Source organism: Cydia splendana, chromosome Z (assembly GCF_910591565.1).
Source record: "Cydia splendana chromosome Z, ilCydSple1.2, whole genome shotgun sequence".
NCBI classification, from domain to species: domain Eukaryota; kingdom Metazoa; phylum Arthropoda; class Insecta; order Lepidoptera; family Tortricidae; genus Cydia; species Cydia splendana.
In genome coordinates this window covers 37346807-37369269 of record NC_085987.1, presented here as the reverse complement: position 1 = coordinate 37369269, position 22463 = coordinate 37346807, and the positions used below count along the sequence as shown (strand labels likewise).

General features: G+C 37.4%; 1 protein-coding gene across 1 annotated transcript in view; it reads left to right on the top strand.

Moving 5' to 3' along the window:
- Nucleotides 1-640: 640 nt before the first annotated feature.
- Nucleotides 641-22463, top strand: part of LOC134803923 (peroxidasin) — a 33956-nt gene continuing 12133 nt past the window's right edge. The window contains exons 1-2 of the mRNA XM_063776740.1: nucleotides 641-947; nucleotides 20236-20451. Coding sequence (XP_063632810.1) covers nucleotides 787-947; nucleotides 20236-20451 — 377 coding nt within the window. The 5' untranslated portion in view covers nucleotides 641-786. The remainder of the gene's footprint in view (nucleotides 948-20235; nucleotides 20452-22463) is intronic.

The following is a 22463-nucleotide window of genomic DNA, read 5'->3' as shown; positions in this document are numbered from 1 at the left end:
AAGCCGTTTTTCGGGACAATTTTCACTTTGTCGGGAATCGGGAACACATGCTAAAAATCGGGAGACTCCCGCCAAATCCCGACCATCTGGCAACCCTACGCACCACCGGTTCCAGCGCACACGCCGGTGTAAACTTGATTTTTGAAGAGCGAATTGTAGCGCGTGTATATGTCGGCGGCCGATCGTAAGATCAGGCATATCGTGAAACGTGAAAATCTTTGACTCTTTCCCTGAGTCGACGGAGCCCCGCTAGGCGGGGCTCCTATTTCTGGGCAGTTTGCTCTTCGGGCATCTGAAGCAACCTAACGAACCTATCCTACCTATCTATTGAGTTAATGTGACTATCGTCAAAACATTACACAGGATCATTACGATCTGCCTGATCGTACGATCGGCCTACGACATATATACGGTTGTTTGGCGAAATGACTTGTATACGCGCATAAAAATACGCTAGACTGAAACCGCCCTACATCAATATTGTTCTGCGGCTGTTCCTGGATACTGTAGGATTTAAAGTTTTTGGTTCACCATTTTGGTGGTGTTGGCGGAGGTAAGTGGTGCGCGGCGCGGTGGGCGCCGGGCGGGATATCTCGCGACAGGCGGTTCGCGGCGTCGGCACGCGTGCGGCCGGCACTCGTCGCTGCGCTGCCACTGCACTCCTGGCGCGTCCGCGGGCCGGTCGGTCGTCTTCCCTCGGCCTCCGAGACCGCCCCCGCACCTCCGATTGCATATACGGTGTCGCGACGGAAAAAACTTATCTGAACTTTGTTGCGAAAAATTAAAATGAGACTTTTAATTTACTTTAAGTTTCTTTTAATTTTCAACTTCAGTTTAACTCTGGGCCAAGTTTGTCCGCCAAAATGCGAGTGCGCTCGAAACGCGGTGCGGTGTCTGCGCCAGGGCCTGACTGTCGTGCCGAAAGTTCCAACAGACATACACACTCTGTAAGTATAGTGTTTATATCAGCGCTGGTCCCTTCTATTTATAACCTGTTGTTAGCTTGGTTATATGTGTACCTACTTGATGTTATGCTGTGGAGCGCGGCGCGAACGAGTCGCAATGTTTTTGTTGCGAAACGTATCTTAAGAAAACATGTTTTTATGGTACCAAATAATTCCTAGAAGCTTGCGTCTGCGAATATGCTTACCTACTTTAATTGGGCTGGCGAGTCAAGTTTGCCGGCTTCGCAAGTTGCCGGCGGCCGGCGAAGATGGCCCGCCCGGCGCAGCGATTTTATCCGTCTACGTTTAAAAAAAACACTTTTTGTAAATTTGCGATCCAAGATTAATTTAATCTTAAAACGTGGGCTTGATGTAGGTACGAAGTTTTCTCTAGGGCTCTTAGTATTCAAACCACCTAAAGAACCTAACTAACATATTGGTATAAATAAATATATAATTATGTGTCTAGTACCTAGAAGAGGTGCGTTAGTTTTCGTCCAATTATACGAGTTACCAACTTCGATCCAAATGCGAATAAAATATCTTGAAGTAAGTACTTACTCTTACTTAAATGTATTGTATTTTTTTATTGCTAATATTGTCTTGTTAAGGTTAATATTACTTAATCCTGAATAATATTTACGGTTTTTTCACAAAAAATACATTTTGCAAAAGTAGTGTAATTTTAGTTTTCGTCCACAAAAATTTCGTCCACGTATGAGCTAGTTTTCGATGGAGGAAAAACATGTATTTTGCATATTTTGTAGATCTATCCTCTGAAAGGCACGACGGATGCGAAGCTGCAATTAGGTAATATATTTTATTTTTAATTCGCTACGTGAGCAATATCGTTTTTATGTAGATAGATCTATTGTTTAGACATTATTAAGGATTGCAATAAATCCAAAATTGTGCGGTAAGGAAGGTTTATATTAAAATTTTACGCAATTATTTGTACCAAATCCGTCAAGTGGACGAATAATAGAGCTGGACGGAAACTAGCATAGTACACCTACATGATTTCTCAGTTTAAGTAGTTAAAATATGCAAATAGAACTACCTAATTTGTAGCATTTCTAATATTCTGAACAGATAAAGTACTAAGTAGGTATCTCGTAGTTTCATTAGGATAGGTAAAGTAACTTATGAATAAATAAATCTGATCTGAGTAGATTTCTATTCAGAGAACAAACGAGTCTCCTACCGCGAAACGTGGTAGGTACCTAATATAAATCTTGCTTGAAATAGGTAGGCAAGTGCCTAAGTTATTACCTGCTTGCTCAACTTAACATTTACTTACTTATTTAGCTATAAGTCGGGATATTACATATTTAACTAATTTAACTCTAGAGAACTTTGTTATCAATTTAATGGTATTATCTGAAGTTCAAACTATTTAAAGTGGCGAGGTCACTAAAACACCGCGAATATCGAAATACTTTGAATACCTACTACTGTTTTTAGTGGGTACCTACTTATCATTTTCTTTGTCTTAGGTATTAGGTATAGTCCGAATTTTGATTACCCTATTAACCAACCTTTGCATAATCATTCCTTTAATTAAACCATTTGGTTGACACCAGCAAAAAAGGGACAGACTTTACAATATAAATATATTACCTAACTAGTCTAGAAGACTTCCACGCTTTCATTAGGACCCATCATCAGATTTTGATTTAGGACGATAGGACGAACTGTAAAGTAGATATAAGTATGTACCCATTTAGAAAAAAAAAACAACGGGTTGCACTCCGGGAGTGCCGGCAGAAGTGAAAACTCAACGACATTGTAACTCAAAATATTAATAACAGGGCCATATAGTGCAAAATGTCTGCAGCACTATGTATAATTGAGGTTAACGCCATCTATAGGAAATGCAAATCGGTTATTTTCGGTTATTTTTTGTATGGAAATTATCGGTTATTAACCGAAACCGCGGTTATTTCCATACCGATTTGCATTCCCTAGCCATCTAGCGTTGTATCGTCGCATTACTTGAAACCCCTAAGCACATCACTGTGATTACCACTGGTACTATACCGTTATATTAATACCAGTTTGAGGGAAACTCACTAGATGGCATTTAAATCAAAAAACAATGACATTGTCCGTCACACATAACATAAGTCACGTAAGCGCCCTGCGCCGCCTACATGAAACAGCAGGCTCAGGCATACATTTTCGCCATGCGGTAGAAAGAGAGGAGAGACGCCTTACGCGTTCCGCCTTACGCTGTCTCGAGTTTATCATTTTTTCCCCACCTCAAAAAGTGCACAGCGCCGCTAAAGAAGTTTTCACTTCAAAAAGCTAAATCAACCCAGCCGTCTTAGAGAATGAATACAGTGGAACCTCGATAAGGCGAAATCCTCGTTAGAACACGAAATAAAACATGAAAATTTAACCTCATCATCATCAAGACAAAGTAACCAACGATTCACTTTGAAATTGACGTCTATAACTCGAAAAAATAAACGTATTGTTTTCTCACCTAGCTAGAGGTATATTTCGAAATTCCTTACTAAAAAACCTCTCTAACTCGAAAAATATAATAAGACTTTACTGTACGCGTTGGTAGAGTCTGTTCGGAAAGAGAAGAGTCGTGGAATGTATTGGGCCCCATACGTTCCACGACTCTTCTCTTTCCGCACAGACTCTATAATTACCTCTCTAATACGAATTTCTCATACGTTTTACCTCTATAACTCGATACGTCTAGTCTTTAAGGCGAATAAAAAGTTCTACGAACAGTCGTTGCCCTCTATAAAACGAAACGTAGCTTTTTGGTGTTTCCTTTGAGATTCGTGCTAATATCGATCGTTATTCTCATAATAAAACCCCCAACGCATTATGCCAAAAATGCCTTAAGTACATACTTTTAGAAAAGTGCTGATACCTACTGAAAAGAGCTGATACCTACTCATCAAACTACTGAAATCATTTCTATCAAACATAGCTTAGAACCACCGCAAGAAAATGCGTCGCTTTCACGTTAGCAAAAACCGCATCGAAATCGGTCTATCCGTTGGAGAGCTACAATGCCACAGACATTAATACAGACAATGCCCTTCTTTTTGCGTCGAGGGTTAAAAAGGGAAATACATAAAAACAAAGATCCAGGCGAAGTGAAAACCTCATGTTTTTGCAGTTTTGTTAAAATACTGCTTAATTAAACCCTGATAATAACTATTGGCATCAACATCAACGGCGAATACATCACTCACCTTCGGTTTGCCGACGATATCGTAGTCATGGCAAAGTCGATGGAGGAACTCAGCATGATGCTCGATGACCTCAACCGAGTTTCACAACGGGTGGGCTTGAAAATGAACATGGACAAGACGAAACTTATGTCAAATGCCAATGTTGTGCCCATCCCAGTCTCTGTTGGGAACTCGGTACTCGAAGTTGTTGACTCGTACATCTACCTAGGACAAGTAGTCCAATTAGGTAGGTCCAACTTCGAGAAAGAGGTCAACCGCCGAATCCAACTCGGTTGGGCAGCGTTCGGGAAACTACGTAATGTCTTTTCGTCCGACATACCTCAGTGCCTCAAGACGAAAGTCTTTAATCAATGTGTGTTACCAGTGATGACTTACGGCTCCGAAACGTGGTCTTTCACTATCGGCCTCATCTCAAAACTTAAAGTCGCTCAACGAGCTATGGAGAGGGCTATGCTCGGAGTTTCTCTACGTGATCGAATCAGAAATGAGGAGATCCGTAGACGAACTAAAGTCACCGACATAGCCCACCGGATTAGCAAGCTGAAGTGGCAATGGGCAGGCCACATTGCACGCAGAGAAGATGGCCGATGGGGTCGAAAAGTGCTCGAGTGGAGACCACGGACTAGCAAGCGCAGCGTAGGACGTCCACCCACAAGATGGACAGACGATCTTGTTAAGGTCGCCGGAAGACGCTGGATGCGGGTCGCTTCCAACCGGCACGTATGGAGGTCCAAGGGGGAGGCCTATGTTCAGCAGTGGACGTCTTATGGCTGTGATGATGATGATGATGATGATGAATAACTATGGTAGCGCAACTAGAAACAGGCGGTAAAACTACACGTCCAAATATTATTATATTACGCGAATAAGACAGTTAAATTAATACATTTCATTTCAAATCTACGTATTTCCAAAAGTACCTGAAAAAGAAAATTTTCTTTACAAAAAAGTAGGTACCTACCTACACATTTCCACCGCTTTTAAGTATAGGTACTAGGTACTAAAACTTTTTAATCTAGGTTGTAACAAATTTCTCGATGACGACAAGTTTCCTCAATGTAAATTTGTTTCTCTTCATAATTATGTCTGTCTTCATATGCCTGCGTATGAACGGCAGTGTACCTTTAATGTACAAAAATGTTGATCCCAAAACCGGAGTTGGTAGACTTGGTAGTAATCTTCCTAAGTAGGTAGGTAGGTATCTTAAAATAAACAACGGGTGACGATATCCCGCCGCCGGACTCGGCCAGGAGATAATGACGGAACAGTTACGGTATGATATTTATCACTCTTATCACTGCAAAGATAACACCAACTAAAAATTAATGTGGAATCACACTGACAATAATCTTGACACCGGTGTTTAGTTCTACGACTAATATATTGCTTAACTATTTCCTATTTTCCGAATACAATGACTATTTTTTTAATAACTTTTACACGCAGTCGTTTAATCCAAATAGTACCTACTTATAGGGATTGTAACATTTGTAACTGAGTTATGCCTGTACCTCTAACCTCTTAATATAAAATAAACACATTTTTTACTTTTGAAAAGAAAGACACGAAAGAGTTACTTCTGCTTCATAAATCATAATAACAGCTCATTCCTTTCTAAAACGATTTTTTACAACTGATAACACGGTATATTTTTTGGGTTCACCAGGGACTACTAAAGAGCTCAAGTCGATGATGATCACGTTATTTGTACGACTTTAGACTTTCGGAGATATAAAGAGTTTATCTGCCTATTAGAACCTTACCTGCGATTAAAGACAACAAATCTGCTACCAAAAGACTAGCGACTAAAAGTTCATCTCTCGCATCTCGCATTCTGCAGGACTCGGACAAAGATTTGAGGAATTCTCTCAATACCTCATGGAAGCCATCATCAGAACTGGATCTTGACACAAATGTTCCTCAAAAACCTTACTTGCTTAACAAACTTAACTAAGAATACTAATATCGCCAGACATGGAATAATACGCGTCATTTTAGGGTTTCGTTCTGGTCTTCTTACGCAGTTCTACTCCATGAAATGGCTCCCTTTTGAATGCAAATGCTTGGTCGGTTGATGACAAATATCGCTATATGTAAGCCTGAAGGTCTTCCCTCTATTCCTCATGGATTCCATTATAAGCACTGGATTTTGACAAAAAACAAAAATGGGACCAATCTGGAACTATGTATCTACTTAAAAAAAAGCTAAATCGATTCACAAATAACGGAGGTAACAAACATACACATAAAATACGACATAATTAATAATTTCCATACGGTGTCTTGTAGCGTTGTTTTTAGCGCTTATTTGTAACGAGTTGTGATATTGGTAGGTATTGTCTGTGCGCCAGCTACAATCGTCGAGAGCTAATTACCTAATTAGTAATTTCTAGCTCAAGTACCTGTAAAATCTCGTTGCAAGAAGACTACTTAAGGGCTTATTAAGTTATTATACAAGAAATTATGCATAGTTAGTAACTATTTTAATGGCATTATTTTACTCTTGTTTTGAAACTACAGAAGAGGCAATTAGATATAATTATATTGAGTATTGAAGATTAGGTATTTTAAACCGACTTCAGAAAAGGAGGACGTTATCAACTAGTCCGATTGTTTTTGTTCGTGTTATGTGACTTCAAACATATTTATTTATTTTAAAACTTATTGCACATAAAAAAAGGCACACAAAAGGGGGGAGATCGCACGCCACTCGCCTTTTTTGGCCCTTCTGATACAACCGTTGCATAATAGTACATTATTGTCGAGGCTCGGAAGTAGCTACTTGCAGGCTGAGGATTCGTTTTAAACGGACGACCTTGGGAGTCCGTTTAATTGAATCCGAAGCCAGCAAGTAGCCTTCCAGCCGAGTCATATATAGTGCTTTTCTCAAAAATGGTGCAAGAAATATAAATATCATAGAAATATTTTACAAAAGCAACGTTCTTACGTATATATTTTCACAGAAAAAAGTAGGAACAATTGAAAAAATTAGCTTTGCCGCCTTTTTATTTTTTTAATAAAAAAATAGAAGTGTATTTTTCTGCCGAAAATACGTCAACCTATTTGAGACAGCTATAGTCGCGGTACTAATCATCTGTTTGGCTGTTTAATGGGCCTGTGCCTTCATTTGATATGGCCATTTCAACTTTTAAAAAGTTTGGAACTCGACAAATAATGGAATTTGTATGCAACATTGCAGTCCCAAAATCGAGACTGCAATGTTTTTAACTTTTTAATTTTTGACTGACCATAAACTACGCGCTTCGCGACCTATTTTTTAAACGGCAAAGTCGACTTTGCCGTCCATTTTTGAGAAATAGTACATTATTGTCGAGGCTCGGAAGTAGCTACTTGCAGGCTGAGGATTCGTTTTAAACGGACGACCTTGGGAGTCCGTTTAATTGAATCCGAAGCCAGCAAGTAGCCTTCCAGCCGAGTCATATATAGTGCTTTTCTCAAAAATGGTGCAAGAAATATAAATATCATAGAAATATTTTACAAAAGCAACTTTCTTACGTATATATTTTCACAGAAAAAAGTAGAAACAATTGAAAAAATTAGCTTTGCCGCCTTTTTATTTTTTAATAAAAAAATAGAAGTGTATTTTTCTGCCGAAAATACGCCAACCTAATTTGAGACAGCTAAATAGTCGCGGTACTAATCATCTGTTTGGCTGTTTAATGGGCCTGTGCCTTCATTTGATATGGCCATTTCAACTTTTAAAAAGTTTGGAACTCGACAAATAATGGAATTTGTATGCAACATTGCAGTCCCAAAATCGAGACTACAATGTTTTTAACTTTTTAATTTTTGACTGACCATAAACTACGCGCTTCGCTACCTATTTTTTAAACGGCAAAGTCGACTTTGCCGTCCATTTTTGAGAAAAATACTATTAATGGGGGGGATGAAAGTCATATGTGACAATGTGGAAGGCTGTAAAAATAAAGTAAGCCAAGGAAAATATGGAAGACCGACGTGAGAGACGATATGATTAGATTAGAATTAGATTGATCAGGAAGGAAGTAAATGATGTGATGACGAGCGATAAATATTGGGACTATTGGGAGTCACTATGTTTAGAGAGATTCAAATATACAGTATAAAACAAATCTATTCGATGGATAAATGGCAGCTGAGCTGCGCCTTGAAGCTTGCTTAGTGTACTATCATTCCAGTTTATTTTGCGTTTATTTTTGCTTTACGAGGCTAAAGTCTGTTCGGCTTCGGGCAGGCACGCACGACGGGATATAGCCTAGACTTCTTGTATTAATTCTTAAAGCATACCGGCAAATAATATATCAGTTTCAGTGTCGTTCTATTTTAAATATGAATAAATAACATTTTTATAGAGTCGGACTAAGGTAACACTGCATGGCATTTGTAATGAATTAATGATCAGTGATCGTTAATTTTCCAGCAATTTTGCTGCAGCATAGTAAAAATGAAGGATTTTCTTCAATTTTTTTCTAGGGAGAGGATTGGTTAAGGTTAATATTACTGTTATTAACCCTAATTATCTATTCCACCTAGAGTAGGGCATACAGATGCTTTTAACCAACAATGCTGCACCAAAATTGCTGAAAAATTAACGATCACTGGTAATCTCGGCTGGTAATGTATGACCACAGTATAATAAAGAGTACTAACGTATGACAATGTCATCATTTGTCTCTATGAAAATATGACGATTATAATTTTATAATAATGCTCGTAAATAGTTGATGGAAATATTGTTTACTTAATTTTTTTTTCGTACGTCATATCGCTAGCTAGCAGTAGTGTAGCCTATGTGTTGTCGCGATTCGGGCGGCTTTATATAGGTACCTCTTGCCTATGTACATATGATAAGAACCCTGACCGAAGTTTTAGGCAACGATTTGCATTTTTTTTTGAGAATGTTTATTCTACTGTACACGGCACGCGGCACAACCGTGATGGTTTTAACCCAGGATTTTTGACCACGACACACATAATTATAAAAGGTTCTTATTTCAAATCGCCCAAGTTTCAGCAAGATGTGCTAGACGTGATGGTGTCTAGTCTGACCAAGTCTGACAAAAAAGAGTAGAAATTAAAAAGTGGCAAAACTGTAGTGTCGTCCCTTTCAAACAATCTATACTTATAAGAAAACGGGACGACACTACAGTATTGCCACTTTTTAATTTCTACTCTTTTTTGTCAGAGTGTATGTATGTGAATTGTGAGCATGTAGAACAGAGCATCGTCAATTCGTTGTAGGTGTATACGGGATAACGCTGTTTGTTGTGAAGTAGGTATCCTTAGTACCTATGTATGTAGGTACCTACTTGATTTTGAAGCATATGTTTAAGTAAATGAAAATGAAACGTGCTTATTAGAACGTATCGGTTATAAACAACCGTGACGAGGCCACAGGACTAAAATAGAATGAAACACTGTACCTAGATACTGTACTGTTATACTGTTAATGTAAATGACGGTGCGTTTGGTAAATACCTACTTACAGCCATAACTCAAGAATACTAAAACAACGTTATTAATGTCTTGATTGTTGATTATAAATGTTATGCGGATATTTATTAATATTAAGTATGAAATGTAGATAATATAAAAAAGACTTGAATAAAAGCGGGGCTGAAATCTGAATAACGCTAAAAAAAAGGTTTTACACGTAAAAACCGATTCAGGTGTCGGATAACGAGGAGTTCCTGTTTCGTATCCTCGTACAATATGAAAAATGAAATATACCTAAACAGAAAAAAACCCACACATAAACGGTAAAAGCAAAAGGGAGTATCTTTGCAGCGCTTTCCTTGGTGCGTCCTTTTTAAGGTTCCGTACCTCAAAAGGGAAAAACGAAACCCTTATAGAATCACTTTGTTGTCGGTCCGTCCGTCTGTCTGTCTGTCAAGACCCTTTATCTCAGGAACGCGTAGAGGTCTCGAGTTGAAATTAAAACCATATACCTACTGAGGTCTTCAGCTTCTTGAAGCTGTGAAAAAATCAAACTTCTATATAAGTTAACATAAAAACAAGATACGGCTGTTTATGCCGCAAAATAACGTATATTTCAACACTCTTACGGGAATCAAAATTTATAGGGGTATTTCCCATTGACTATGAAATTTAATTTGGCAATAAATATCATCTTACACTACAAGTAGGTACCTACAGCGGAAATCTCAAAACTATAAATTTGTAAAAAAAAAAAAATAATAATAAATGTTAAATTTGTACGGAACCCTTGGTGGGCGAGTCCGACTCGCACTTGTCCGGTTTATAGGTGACGGTAAGGTATGTTAGGGTAATATCGGACGAGGGGGAAAAACGTAGGAAATTCATTTCCGCCAAAATAGGCTTTATTTCTTAATTTTGACAACAATGTTTTTTTTTTTTTTTATTGAAAATTTAACAGAAAAAATACAATATTTAGTACCTTAATCTAATGTTTCAAGATGCAAGACGCTATTTCATTGCGCTTCGGACACCAGTGTCCCTCCGCCGCTCAGTGATGTCGGATGTTATGTGTGCTACGCGCCTTTAAAGAGAGCAAGGTAATTTTGGTCATTTTTCTGGCCATCTGGTCTTCGCCCTGTAATTTATGTCGTGTATTGTGATAAAACTGTGGTTGTTTTTGTGATTCAGTTGATGTCAAATTTCGTTTTGAAGGTTTATCTTTAAATCAATCCAATCAAAACAGACCTAGGACTGCTGTAGACCGATTTCCGATCTTTACCCTTGCAGGTAAATATCGGATAGCAACAATCCGACCTTTACCCATTTAAAATACAGCAGTGATTGTCCAACTTTGAATTTTTATGACTGCAATAACTCTGTTTTTATCGTAATTATTTCGTTCCTTTATTTTTATTTGAGGACGGTAATTCAAAAGGAAGAGATTTTAGCAGTGTACGTAGCTATATATGTATGAATTAGGGATGTACCGACTAGTCGCGACTAGTCGGGAAAGCCGACTATCCGGCCACATTTGTAGTCGGCGATTAGTCGGCGACTAGTCGGCAAAAATGGCCGATTAGTCGGCACTTTATTAGTGAAAGAATACCGTATATTTTATTAAAATACCTATTCAGGATGCATACGAAAACTTTTGTTCATATAAATAATTGACCGTTTGATAGTTATCGTATGTTGGTGGGCTGGTCTTTTCCTCTACAGGTTGATCTCAACTGATTCTCGTGTAATAATTTCATGTGCAAGTTCGATAGTATTTTTTTTTATTAACAATGCATTTTTTTTTATTTTTTTTTAATGGTAGAGCCTTGCAGAATTTAGAGACTTAGACAGGGCACGTTGCTCGTAAAGACGCTGACCACAGGGGATAGGTTGTTAACTGGCGACTACGTACGGGAAATAGAGCCTTGGAAATACCTCCTACAAGCTGTACTGACGGTCTGCTTAGGATCGTAAAATAAAAGAACTAAAGACAGAATTTGAACGAGGATTCTTATGACAGGTCTTTGAACCTGTAGAGAACACCTTTTAGCCAAGCTAATATGATGAATAGCGCAACCAAAGGAGCAAAACTATTGTTTTTCACCTGAACTTATACGAAACTAATGATCTGGCCGACTAGTCGGCCGACTAATCGGCCATTCGAGCGCCGATTAGTCGGCTAGTCGGCTAGTCGGCCAAATCAATAGTCGGTACATCACTAGTATGAATGTATTACTTAGGAAATTGTTTCTATTGACATATCACACTTTGAGAGCCACAGATTTACCTAATTTTCGTATATGGGTCAAGATCGGATCCAAAAATACAAAAATTTAAACATTTGATGAGAACTTTTATGTTTCTAGTTATTCGTGGCTGAAATTCATATACGTTGGAGGAGATTAAACATCGGATATACTCTTTTGGATACCTTATTATCTGAGCATTAGAAGCGGTTTTTTTTCGCCTTCCGATGTTACCCCGTGATGACAAATTCATCGTTACCCTCGAAAAAATAAATGTCTCTTCTTTACACTCGTATAAAACTGAAACCGTTGAACATTGAATGTTGCCAATATTCAGGCCTAAACTACGGTTATTATTTAACGATTTGCACCATATTTCTAGAAGCTGACACATACTGAGATCGAGAAAAAAAAATATTTCGCGAGGTCTCCCAATTAGCCCCAAATTCGTCCGGTATTATCCCAACATACCTAATTGAAAAAGTGCTCTGCCGATTATGTTCGACATATGATTTAATTCTAACATGATTAATTTTCTTGAATATCATATAATTATATCTTAATAGACATTTTTTTTAAAACAGGCAAAATTGAGTATGTATGTATTAGGTTACAAAAACCGATGATTTCAAAATTATTTACTTAAACTCTAAAAACACGGTCAAGTTGGTGTCGGACTAGCCCACCGATGCTTCCACATTTTATATTTTCAACCATTGACATTTTAAAATATAGTTGAATATTTTCGACAAAAGCTTTATTATTTATGAGTAGGTACGTACCCTGCTATATCGTATATCTGCACTACTCGAATATAGTAGGTACATTGTATATCTGCACTACTCGAATATAGTAGGTACATTGTATATCTGCACTACTCGAATATAGTAGGTACATTGTATATCTGCACTACTCGAATATAGTAGGTACATTGTATATCTGCACTACTCGAATATAGTACATATTACGATGAATACACGAGTGTTTTCATTTTGATTGCTATTTTGCTGTATAATTTGATATTTCATAACTGTATAGGCTTAATATTATATAGTGGTATTTAAAATTTGGAGGTGTCTGCTGTCTGCTAGAAGTAATTAGCTTAAGACTACTTAGCGGTGAACCAGAAGTCTGACGTAACGTTGACTCGCAATAATTGTTAAACTACAAGTTCAAAAAATTTAATTTAAAATATAGTTGCTTAGTTAAGTCACATTATATCCTTTTGTTCACTGAAACTTCAAGCTTAGCTGGAAAGGCTTCGTGAAAAGAGGGTCTGTTTAATGCCTTTTTTGTATGTTTTGCTCGTCTTGGCGGGATATTACCGTGCCACTAGACCCCGACAGGATTGCATTACAAGATTTTCTTTTAAATATGTAGGTATAAAACTTGAGAAGCCTCAATTACTTAATTTATGTTTTATCCCTTTCTTACAAATACTTAAGTATTTATTTAGTTGAGGCTTATAGCGCGATAATGAATAACAGGTGTGTGTTTAAAAAGTACGTACATGTATGTACCTAAACCTTTCTTCATGAATGAACGATCATGCATTGAGTTCACCCCGACTTACACATCATATTATTTTGTATCTCCCGTGTTTAACATAAGCTATTATTTAAGTATTATAAGTAATAAACCGTAACATATACGTATTTTTTTTTAATAAGACGAGTACTTACGGCTTTATAACTACTTAGCTGTATTATTTTCAAGATACTTACCTGTTGTAGTTTTTTTTAATGAGGTACCTAATAGTACTTAAATGTGAAAAAAAAACTTGTTTGTGTATTTCTGTCGTCCTAAAGTTTATGTACCAGAAATAGATTCCTCATCTCAAATGTAGTTATCCGAAAATAATATACATGCCCTTACGTTTGGTTTTGGACTTCAAACGAAGCGCGAATTGGCTCTTAATGGCTACCGGTCTTAGTCCACTTCAGACCACCCAGACCAACTGTGCCTAGTGTCAGCGCAGTCACAAAGTGCAAGGTTTCCATACTTTCCATGCAACAAATAGCAATAGCAAACCATATAGTCTGGCAAGCGAGCTTTAGTACCTGGTGGAAAAATTCTATTTGAAAAATTGCGTGAAGGATCAATGTCCCATACAAATTTTGAATTGCGTGCCTTTTTCTCCTAAAGTTGGCTTGCCAAAGTATAGTTACCAGTACAAAATGTCTGATATATGGTGTAACGTGAGTCATCCAGGGCTATCGACGGAACTATGCTGTTTAGTCAAGCAGTTAGATATGACTTAAACAACTACTCTCAAATAGACTCTTTAAATAGCATGGTTCATATTTTAAAGTAAAATACAACAGAGGAAAACATCGAGGCAATTTATGTGTCGATTGGGCTAAAAATAATCGAATGTAAGAAATTAAATATTGTAGATACCTTTACTTACCTACTTACAAAAAATTAAGCATATATTTTTTGGTTAAATATGGCCACTGTAGCACAGAATAAATAATAGTAACTGTAGTCAAACTAAGTTCACAGTGGAAAGGACTAATAAAAGGTGGCAGTTCTAATGAAATAGCTTTTACGAAAGCGACTGCCATCTGACCTTCCAACCCAGAGGGTAAACTAGACCTTGAGATTAGTCCAGTTTCCTCACGATGATTTCCTTTACCGAAAAGCGGCTAGTAAATATCAACTGATATTTCGCACATAAGTTCCGAAAAACTCATTTGGTACGAGTCGGGGTTGAACCCGCAAACTCCGGGTTGAAAGTCGCACGCTCTTACCGCTAGGCCACCAGCGCTTTCCAGTATAACTTGGTTAAGGACTAATAGGTATTAATGGGCGAATTTCGTATTGGTTTCAGTACATAGCTTTAATGTTGAATAGGGTAACCGGCTTGTACACGACTATGGAAATCCGCTGAACCAATGCAGGGCAATGCACATACGTTGCAGAACGTAAACAAGCATCCAAAACCACATTCTGCCTTTGACACCCCCAGTAAATCCAGTAATCAGAGGGCCTACCGCAAACCACATTCGATGTGTTGCCTCTCTGTCGCACTTGTAAATTCGTACGTACGAGTAAGTGTGACAGGGCGGCAACACGTCGAACGTGGTTCGCGGTAGGCCCTCAGGCATCAGTAACCGTCTATATCGTTTCTATGGCGTTTTACATGGCAACCAAAGGGTTAGACTGATGCTTACGCTTAAGTGGAAAGGGGACTGCTTCTCCATAAATACGTAGTCACCATTTTCCTCTCTGGATGTTGACATTATGGAAAATATTTTATATAATTTAACGCAAGTATATTAACTATATTAGTTATGCCCCTTCGTGTGACTGTTTTAGGTTATTTGATTCAACCTCTTAAGGTAAAAAAACTTTAATACTTAAATACCATCACTTTAGTGTTCGTGCCCCGAGTTAGCACAGGTACCTATGATTAGTTATAATACAAATTTTTAAATGCTCCTAACTCTTATACTTAATAATTAAAAATTCGTTAAAAATCAAACGAAGGGGCATAGCTGTTGTCGATATACCTACAGGTACTACATCAAATTGTGTAAAACTATTTTCATTAAGTGATGTTAATATCCAGAGAGGATAATTAGGACTACGTTTGTATGGAAGGCGATTACGTGCGGCCGTCCACTTTCGGCTTAAATATAATTGAAATGTTCATTTCAGTCTGTAACTTCAACTACGAATCTCGATTGAAATGGCTGCCTTTCATACTTTGAATAGGTAACGATAACGATCTACTATTGCATTGCATACGTGTGTACGCACAATCGGATTAGGACTAACCTCGAAATCTGTAGAACAGTCCTGAAATTTGGTATGTATGTTAATTAAATGTCTCTTTTTCTTGTCCACACTATTTGACGTTTGGGTATCTCGATGAACCGCCACCATCTCGGAAAATGTGTACAAGCTTTGAGAAAATTGCATTTTGCTCAGAATATAAGTTCTCTATGACAATATGATGTAAGGCTACATTAAAGCCGATTAAATTCTACACAAAAAAGTCTTCGACGTTTTTGCGAAAAAAATACATGTTCTTAGAGAAAATACTCGCTGAATCCTGATTTAGCGCTTTTAGCCTTCAGAGAACATTATCTTAATAGGAAAGCTGGAGGAATTATGAATTCCACTTTTGTCTATATTTTTGTACATGATCTACCCCAATATCAACATTTTACTCGACTGTGACTTAACCAGAAAGTTGGGTTATGGGTTTAAATACTGATATTCAGTACACCCTTTAACTTAGGATACTGGACGGATTTTTTTTAATGACGTATCGGTAGATTTCTCTTGTCGTCTAATATTAGTTAAATCATATTTTTTTCTACCTAGCTAGGGGATATATCCCCTAATAGTAAGCTGAAATTAACCTTGAGTAGAGGATACCTTTGGCAGTGAATCGAAGGCCACAGATAAATAAGCATTGTTGTGTATGCTCTCAGCCATGTAACAGTTGACAATGGCAGTGAATCGTAATCGAACTGTACTTAAGGCGCGGCGGCGGCGTGGCGCGCGCTGAGCCATGTCATATCAACCAACAGATTAAATCCCACAAGCCCTATAGGTAACATATTCCGCGCTCACTAGGGCAGACCGGGGACAATAGAAACACGTCATGATTGAAACAAGTCAAATTTCTCGAAAACTATAATACCTACGCGTCTGACGCAACACTCGGTATACGCGGACGGCCATGTTTCAATCCTTGGCCAGTAGGGCTCGAGCGACGGTGCGAGACGGGAGTGTCCACGAGCCAAAACAGTTTCTCGCGGTAAAAAGTAAGCATTTGCGCTCTCGTATGATTTCTTATAACTTCGTTTACTCTTGTATTTTGACTAATCAAATTATTTTGGTGTTCGAGTTAGGAATAAACGAATGTTTTTAATGGCCGTTGATCAGCGTTCGGGTCTTTTTTACATATAATATTTGACCTTGTCGTGAAAAACGGACTGTGGGGACGATAGAAACAACTTGCTTGTGGACGATTGCAACGTTTCAATCGCCCTCGTGTTTTAATCGTCCCCAAAAGTACCCGACTTCAAAATATAAGGAGGTTCTGTATTCGATGCACATGTTTGTTCTATTAATGTTCACTCTTATTTATGTAGTTTTTGACCCAGTTGATAAATTATGGATATACGAAGTTTTTTTTAGAAATCTGCAGTTTTTTCCACACGGCTGGCTAGGGGCACGTCCCGGCATTTCGATGTTTTTAAGCTGAACTATCAGAGGATAGTTTGATATGCAATAACTTAAGTAAATTTGTTCTAATTTAAATGAAATTGGGTGAACGTATAGTTGAGGGCATTATATATAGAGAGCTAGAAGAGCTTAAAATGCTAAAAAGCTATTTGTCATGTTTTTGTTTAATAAAACAATTTAAACTGATTATTTTATTGCGTTTATTATTTCATTTTACATCCCGACGTTTGCAACACTCGTTGTCACAGGGTAGGTAGGTACACGGAATGGTTGTGATTGAAACATTGTTATAGTTGAAACAAGCACTTTTGTATGAAACATGATTATGCTTGTTTTCTGCGATTCTATATCGTTATATTTTATGATTGCATTAAAACTACTTTGCTTAAGATAAATGTATAAGGTAGCAGCAACAAAGAAAACTAAAAGTCGTATACTCTTGTTTTTTTCCTGCGTGTTTATATCGAAATGTTCAGATGCTTATAAATTGAGAAATATTTATTTTATGCTTGCGAACTTTTGATGAGCTCATTGTATACAGAGGTAGTGATAAAAAAGATTAAAACAGACATAAGTACTTTCATTGTGCCGAAGATATTCGAGTGTTTCAATTGACCTTACATAATGATTCAATTGACAGTCATGTGAGGTCAATTGAACCATGCTGCCCCATTCTCTTTATTAAGTTATTGTCAAAAAACTATGGATTATAGACCATCCAAATCCATTTAGGAACCAGATAACTAACCTTGAAATATTTTGGGCGTACATCTTTCTACTCATAAAAATATAACGGTTACAGGCGGTTAAAGGAAAATTGTTTCTATTGTCCCCGGTCTCCCCTACTGGTCAGTGTGCCCATATTTATAAAAAAAAAACCGGACAAGTGCGAGTCGGACTCGCCCACCGAGGGTTCCGTACTTTTTAGTATTTGTTGTTAAACCGGCAACAGAAATAAATCATGTGTGAAAATTTCAACTGTCTATCACGGTTCATGAGATACAGCCTGGTGACAGACAGTGGAGTCTTAGTAATAGGGCCCCGTTTTTACCCTTTTGGTACGGAACCCTAATAAACTAGCCGCGAGCCGAAAGTTTCAAGTATGTCTTACGTCAAAATTGCCTTCGTTTATAAAATTTCAAATGAAACAGAGTGGAGTAATCTGCCATCTGCCGGAAAACATAATAAACGATTACCTATGTCTGGTTTATTTTCCCCATTACCCATCTAACGCTAGCCACCACGCTAACCACGCACTCACTGCAGTTTAAATTTGCGGTAATTTATATTGAGTTACATATATCATTTCATAGTTAAGCCGTCACAAAATGGCTTTTGACGCGTACCGTCAACAACAAACTAGCCAACTGTGCCCGATTTTTGCCAAAATAAAACATAATTTTGCTGAAAAGAAAACAAAAGTATGAAAGGTTAACATTTTTCATCAGTTTCATTTTTGCTTACTGAATCCATTGTGATCATGAGCATAATTTTATTAGCAAAAAGAATTTTTATATCCGAAAAAATGTATCAAAGGGTTCTCAATTTTTTTATTCTTGCATCTATTTTTTAACAAGATTTTGCCCCCAAAAATATACCCTACATTTGACAATTCGCTGAAAATTCGTGAGTCAAGTTAAGCACATGCGAGTCATATAGTCATTTTACAAATATGTATGGTTATACATATTTGTAAAATAGGTTTATTTTCTACAAAAAATAGTACTTTGTGTTACTATAACTGTTACACATTTATCTACATGAACTAATTTGTTTAAAAAATGAGATTTTGGGCAATGATACCCTGGAGGAAAAGTTGGCTAGTTCGACGGTAGCCGGATATGCTAATACAAAGGAGAATAATACCATGACTTCAAAATGTTACACAATTCCGAACTTTTAATTTGGTAAAAGACTATCTAAATCATTTACTATTTTATGGAATGGAACTTTAAGCCCACGTACTCATATAATGTAGCTTTAAGCCCACATACTATAGAAATATAAATTATTTATGTATATTCCTATAGAACACAGTACGCCCACATTAAACCTCAAACAAACCATCGTCTATAAGATTCAGAAAGCTGATCCAAGTAATATTACGTAACGCATCTACGTACCTAGTAAGTAGTAACCGTAACCCGGAAATTCGTATCCCACGATTTATTGTTTCTGAGAAAACTAATAAAACACGCCAACTTAAGTACCAAATACAAACTTATTGTACCATATATATCTTCACATCAAGACGACACTACGGCTTTGTTCGTTATTCGCTATTGAGTAATAGGAGAACTTTTATGACTAGCTGAGCTAGTTAAATACATACCTATAAGTACCTACAATACTACAACTGTACTCCGTTTTTTTTCAGATTAGACATTTTATAAACTTAAATCTGATTAATTATGCACTGAATTATAGTCTCGTTTACATATTATTGTGGCGCGATATATCGAAATGTAAGGGTTCCTATGGTATCTTATAAGATACCATAGGAACCCTAACATTTCGGAAGAAAAAGTTAATTACCACTACTTTGAAGGTTAGAATAATTCTAATATGAAGAGAAACGGGTATAGTATAGATATCGAATCAAGCAAACTCCGCATGGCATTTTCAGTGAAATAGACACATGACATCGAATGTCATGATAAGTTTCAAATTTTCCACACATTGTTTTGTCAAAATCGGTGCAGAGTTAGCTTAGATGAACTGTATACATCAGGGTGTCCCAAAGATACCAAATCAAACTGACACTGATGGGAGGACATCCTAAGGGGATACAAACCAGCTTAACGTGACCCCAGTAAAAGATGCACGATCTTAGAGTATCTCTATATCTATATCTTAGAGTATAATAGTAATAGGCAAACACTATTAGAACAATTTTTTTTTGGAAATATTGTTATTTTTATTATTTCAAGTAGAAACACTACTATATAAATTATAAGCCGAAATGAATGTTATAATTATGAAGAAAAAGTCGATATTAATACCGGTATTCTGAAAAGTAGGTATTTGGAAGCCCTACTTGTACGTAACTCCCTAAACGTCACTGACCGTACACGTCCTACCAAGCTGTATTCCCAGGGGCTTCAACGAACAACCATCATGATGGTGCCGCGATATAAACACCAAGTTCGAAGGACCGACCCTAAGTTGATGTTAATGTTGCAGAGATCTCCGTTTCAACAAGATCTACGACGTCGGCGGAGGCGTGTTCTCGCACATGCACCACCTGCGCTCGCTGCTCCTCAACGACAACCAGCTGCGCGCGCTGCGCTCCGGCGCCTTCCACGGCCTGCGGCGCCTCAAGTACCTCTATCTCTACAGGAACCGCATAAAGAATATCGACCCTGATGTCTTTAAGGGCTTGCCGCATTTGGAACAACTGTAAGTTAACACTTAACTCTAATTAAAGGTACAAAGAGGAAATTATGTATGTCCTCTATTTCTGGCAATTCTTAGGTACTTTGAATGAAGATTGACTTTAACAAACTAAATAAGAACGTTTAGTAGACTACACACATATAATATAGATGTAGCTACAGCTTGCTATTTCTGATCGATGTAGTGCACTAACTGATAACTAAATAAATGTGGTTGTTTACATTAAAACTGCAGTTAGTCTCGATTTGTTTACTTGTTCCCTAATGGCGAATCGTAATTATTATATCATAAACTAATATCAACAATTTTATATGGTCAAATTGGTCAATAACAATATAGCGTGAATTCGCTATTAAACTGAATTTTAAGCAAAATAGTAACGACAGCGAAAGTAAGGAGTAAAATAAAATGTTTTTTCACCTCAGCAGCTCGAACAAGGGTACTTTGCTTCTTAAAAACAGTGAGCAAAATGCGATTTTGCTCACTGAGTGAGACAAAATGACATTCAAGTGACCTTTATAGTCAAATGTCATTTCAACATATGCGGGGTCTAATACAAGTTCGATATAAGTACTTGGGTTCTATTATCTCTGTCCCTCTAGGTATGTTCTCACTGCTTAGGGTGAAAAATTTTGTGTACTACACGAGATCAAAGTTATTTACATCTCGTGCGCTTTTGAATCCCTTACTACGCTCAAGATTCTAAATTATAGAATCTTTCGCTTGCACGGGACTCAAAATAAGCACTCGAAGAAATATCAAACTTTGATCTCTTGTTGTACAAATAACTATTTTAATTCAAATTCTGCAACCTAAAGTGTGGTGTACTAAGCGGTTTCAGAGGAATTTCCCCCCTATGTAAAAAATATTCTAGGTTTCTTGTGGGACTACAAACCGGGGTTCAACAAAAAATAACATTCATGTTTTTAAAAGATCCGGAATCCGGCATGAGCATGGAAATGCAAGCGTCCATAGGCCTAACTGCTTACCAACAGGCGGGCTGTAAGCTTTTGTCCAACGGCACGTCTGTTAAACAAATGTCGTTACCTATATGTTTTGTTAAGCTTAAAATTTTCCAGTACTTATTACTGTTAATTTTTTTTAAATGTATTAAGTAGGTTACATGTTGTTTTTTATCAAAGGGTGCCTGCAAAATGAAATGCGCTTCGTAACATGGCAAATATTACCTCAGAGCCGGCATGGTAACCTCGATAGGCGCCGTGATGAGATAAGAAACGTCTCTGTAAAAGGAGCCAGTCGATGGCCCCGCCGATAGACTGATACAGAAACTGCCATTGTCATGCTCAAGTTACTACCGCGAATCATTTCAAGTAGGCGCTTAATACCACATAGGGATTCGTAGTTTAATCAACCGCGTCATTGGAGCTCAAAGGATAATCACACAAGCGTGTGCACTCAGATACGTATAATCCGAATAGGAATCTATAACGAATGTCTGGCGAGGATTACAAGTACATTGCACATCCTAATTGTGTTTCAAGTCAATTACAGATATAATTAGCTTGTAGCTTAATATTATCAAAGAGCAATTGAAATAGAGGAATATTGTCAAAGTAAATAATAATAATTATGTAAAGAGCACATTTACTGCCATCTTTCGACACAAATGATTAACACTTTTAGAACGCCATTTGACTTTGAGCCTTATTTTTTCACTGATATGTGTTAAATTTGTTAAATGTCAAAAAGTACCGCCATCTACTCGAGAGTAGGCCAAAGGTATGGCGCCATCGCTCGAAAAGATGACACCATATCTTTGGCATATCGTCGAGTACATGGCGATACTTTTAGACATTTAACATTTAAGACATATCAGTGAAAAAATAAGGATCAAAGTCAAGTGACGTTCTAAAATTGTTAATCATTTGTGTCGAATGATGGCTGTAAATTGAGTGTAAATGTACTGACTACATAATTTACTTTGACAATATTCCTCTAGTCTAAATTCTCTTACGTACTTATGTCGTACTTACATATGTCACTGTTTTTAATGC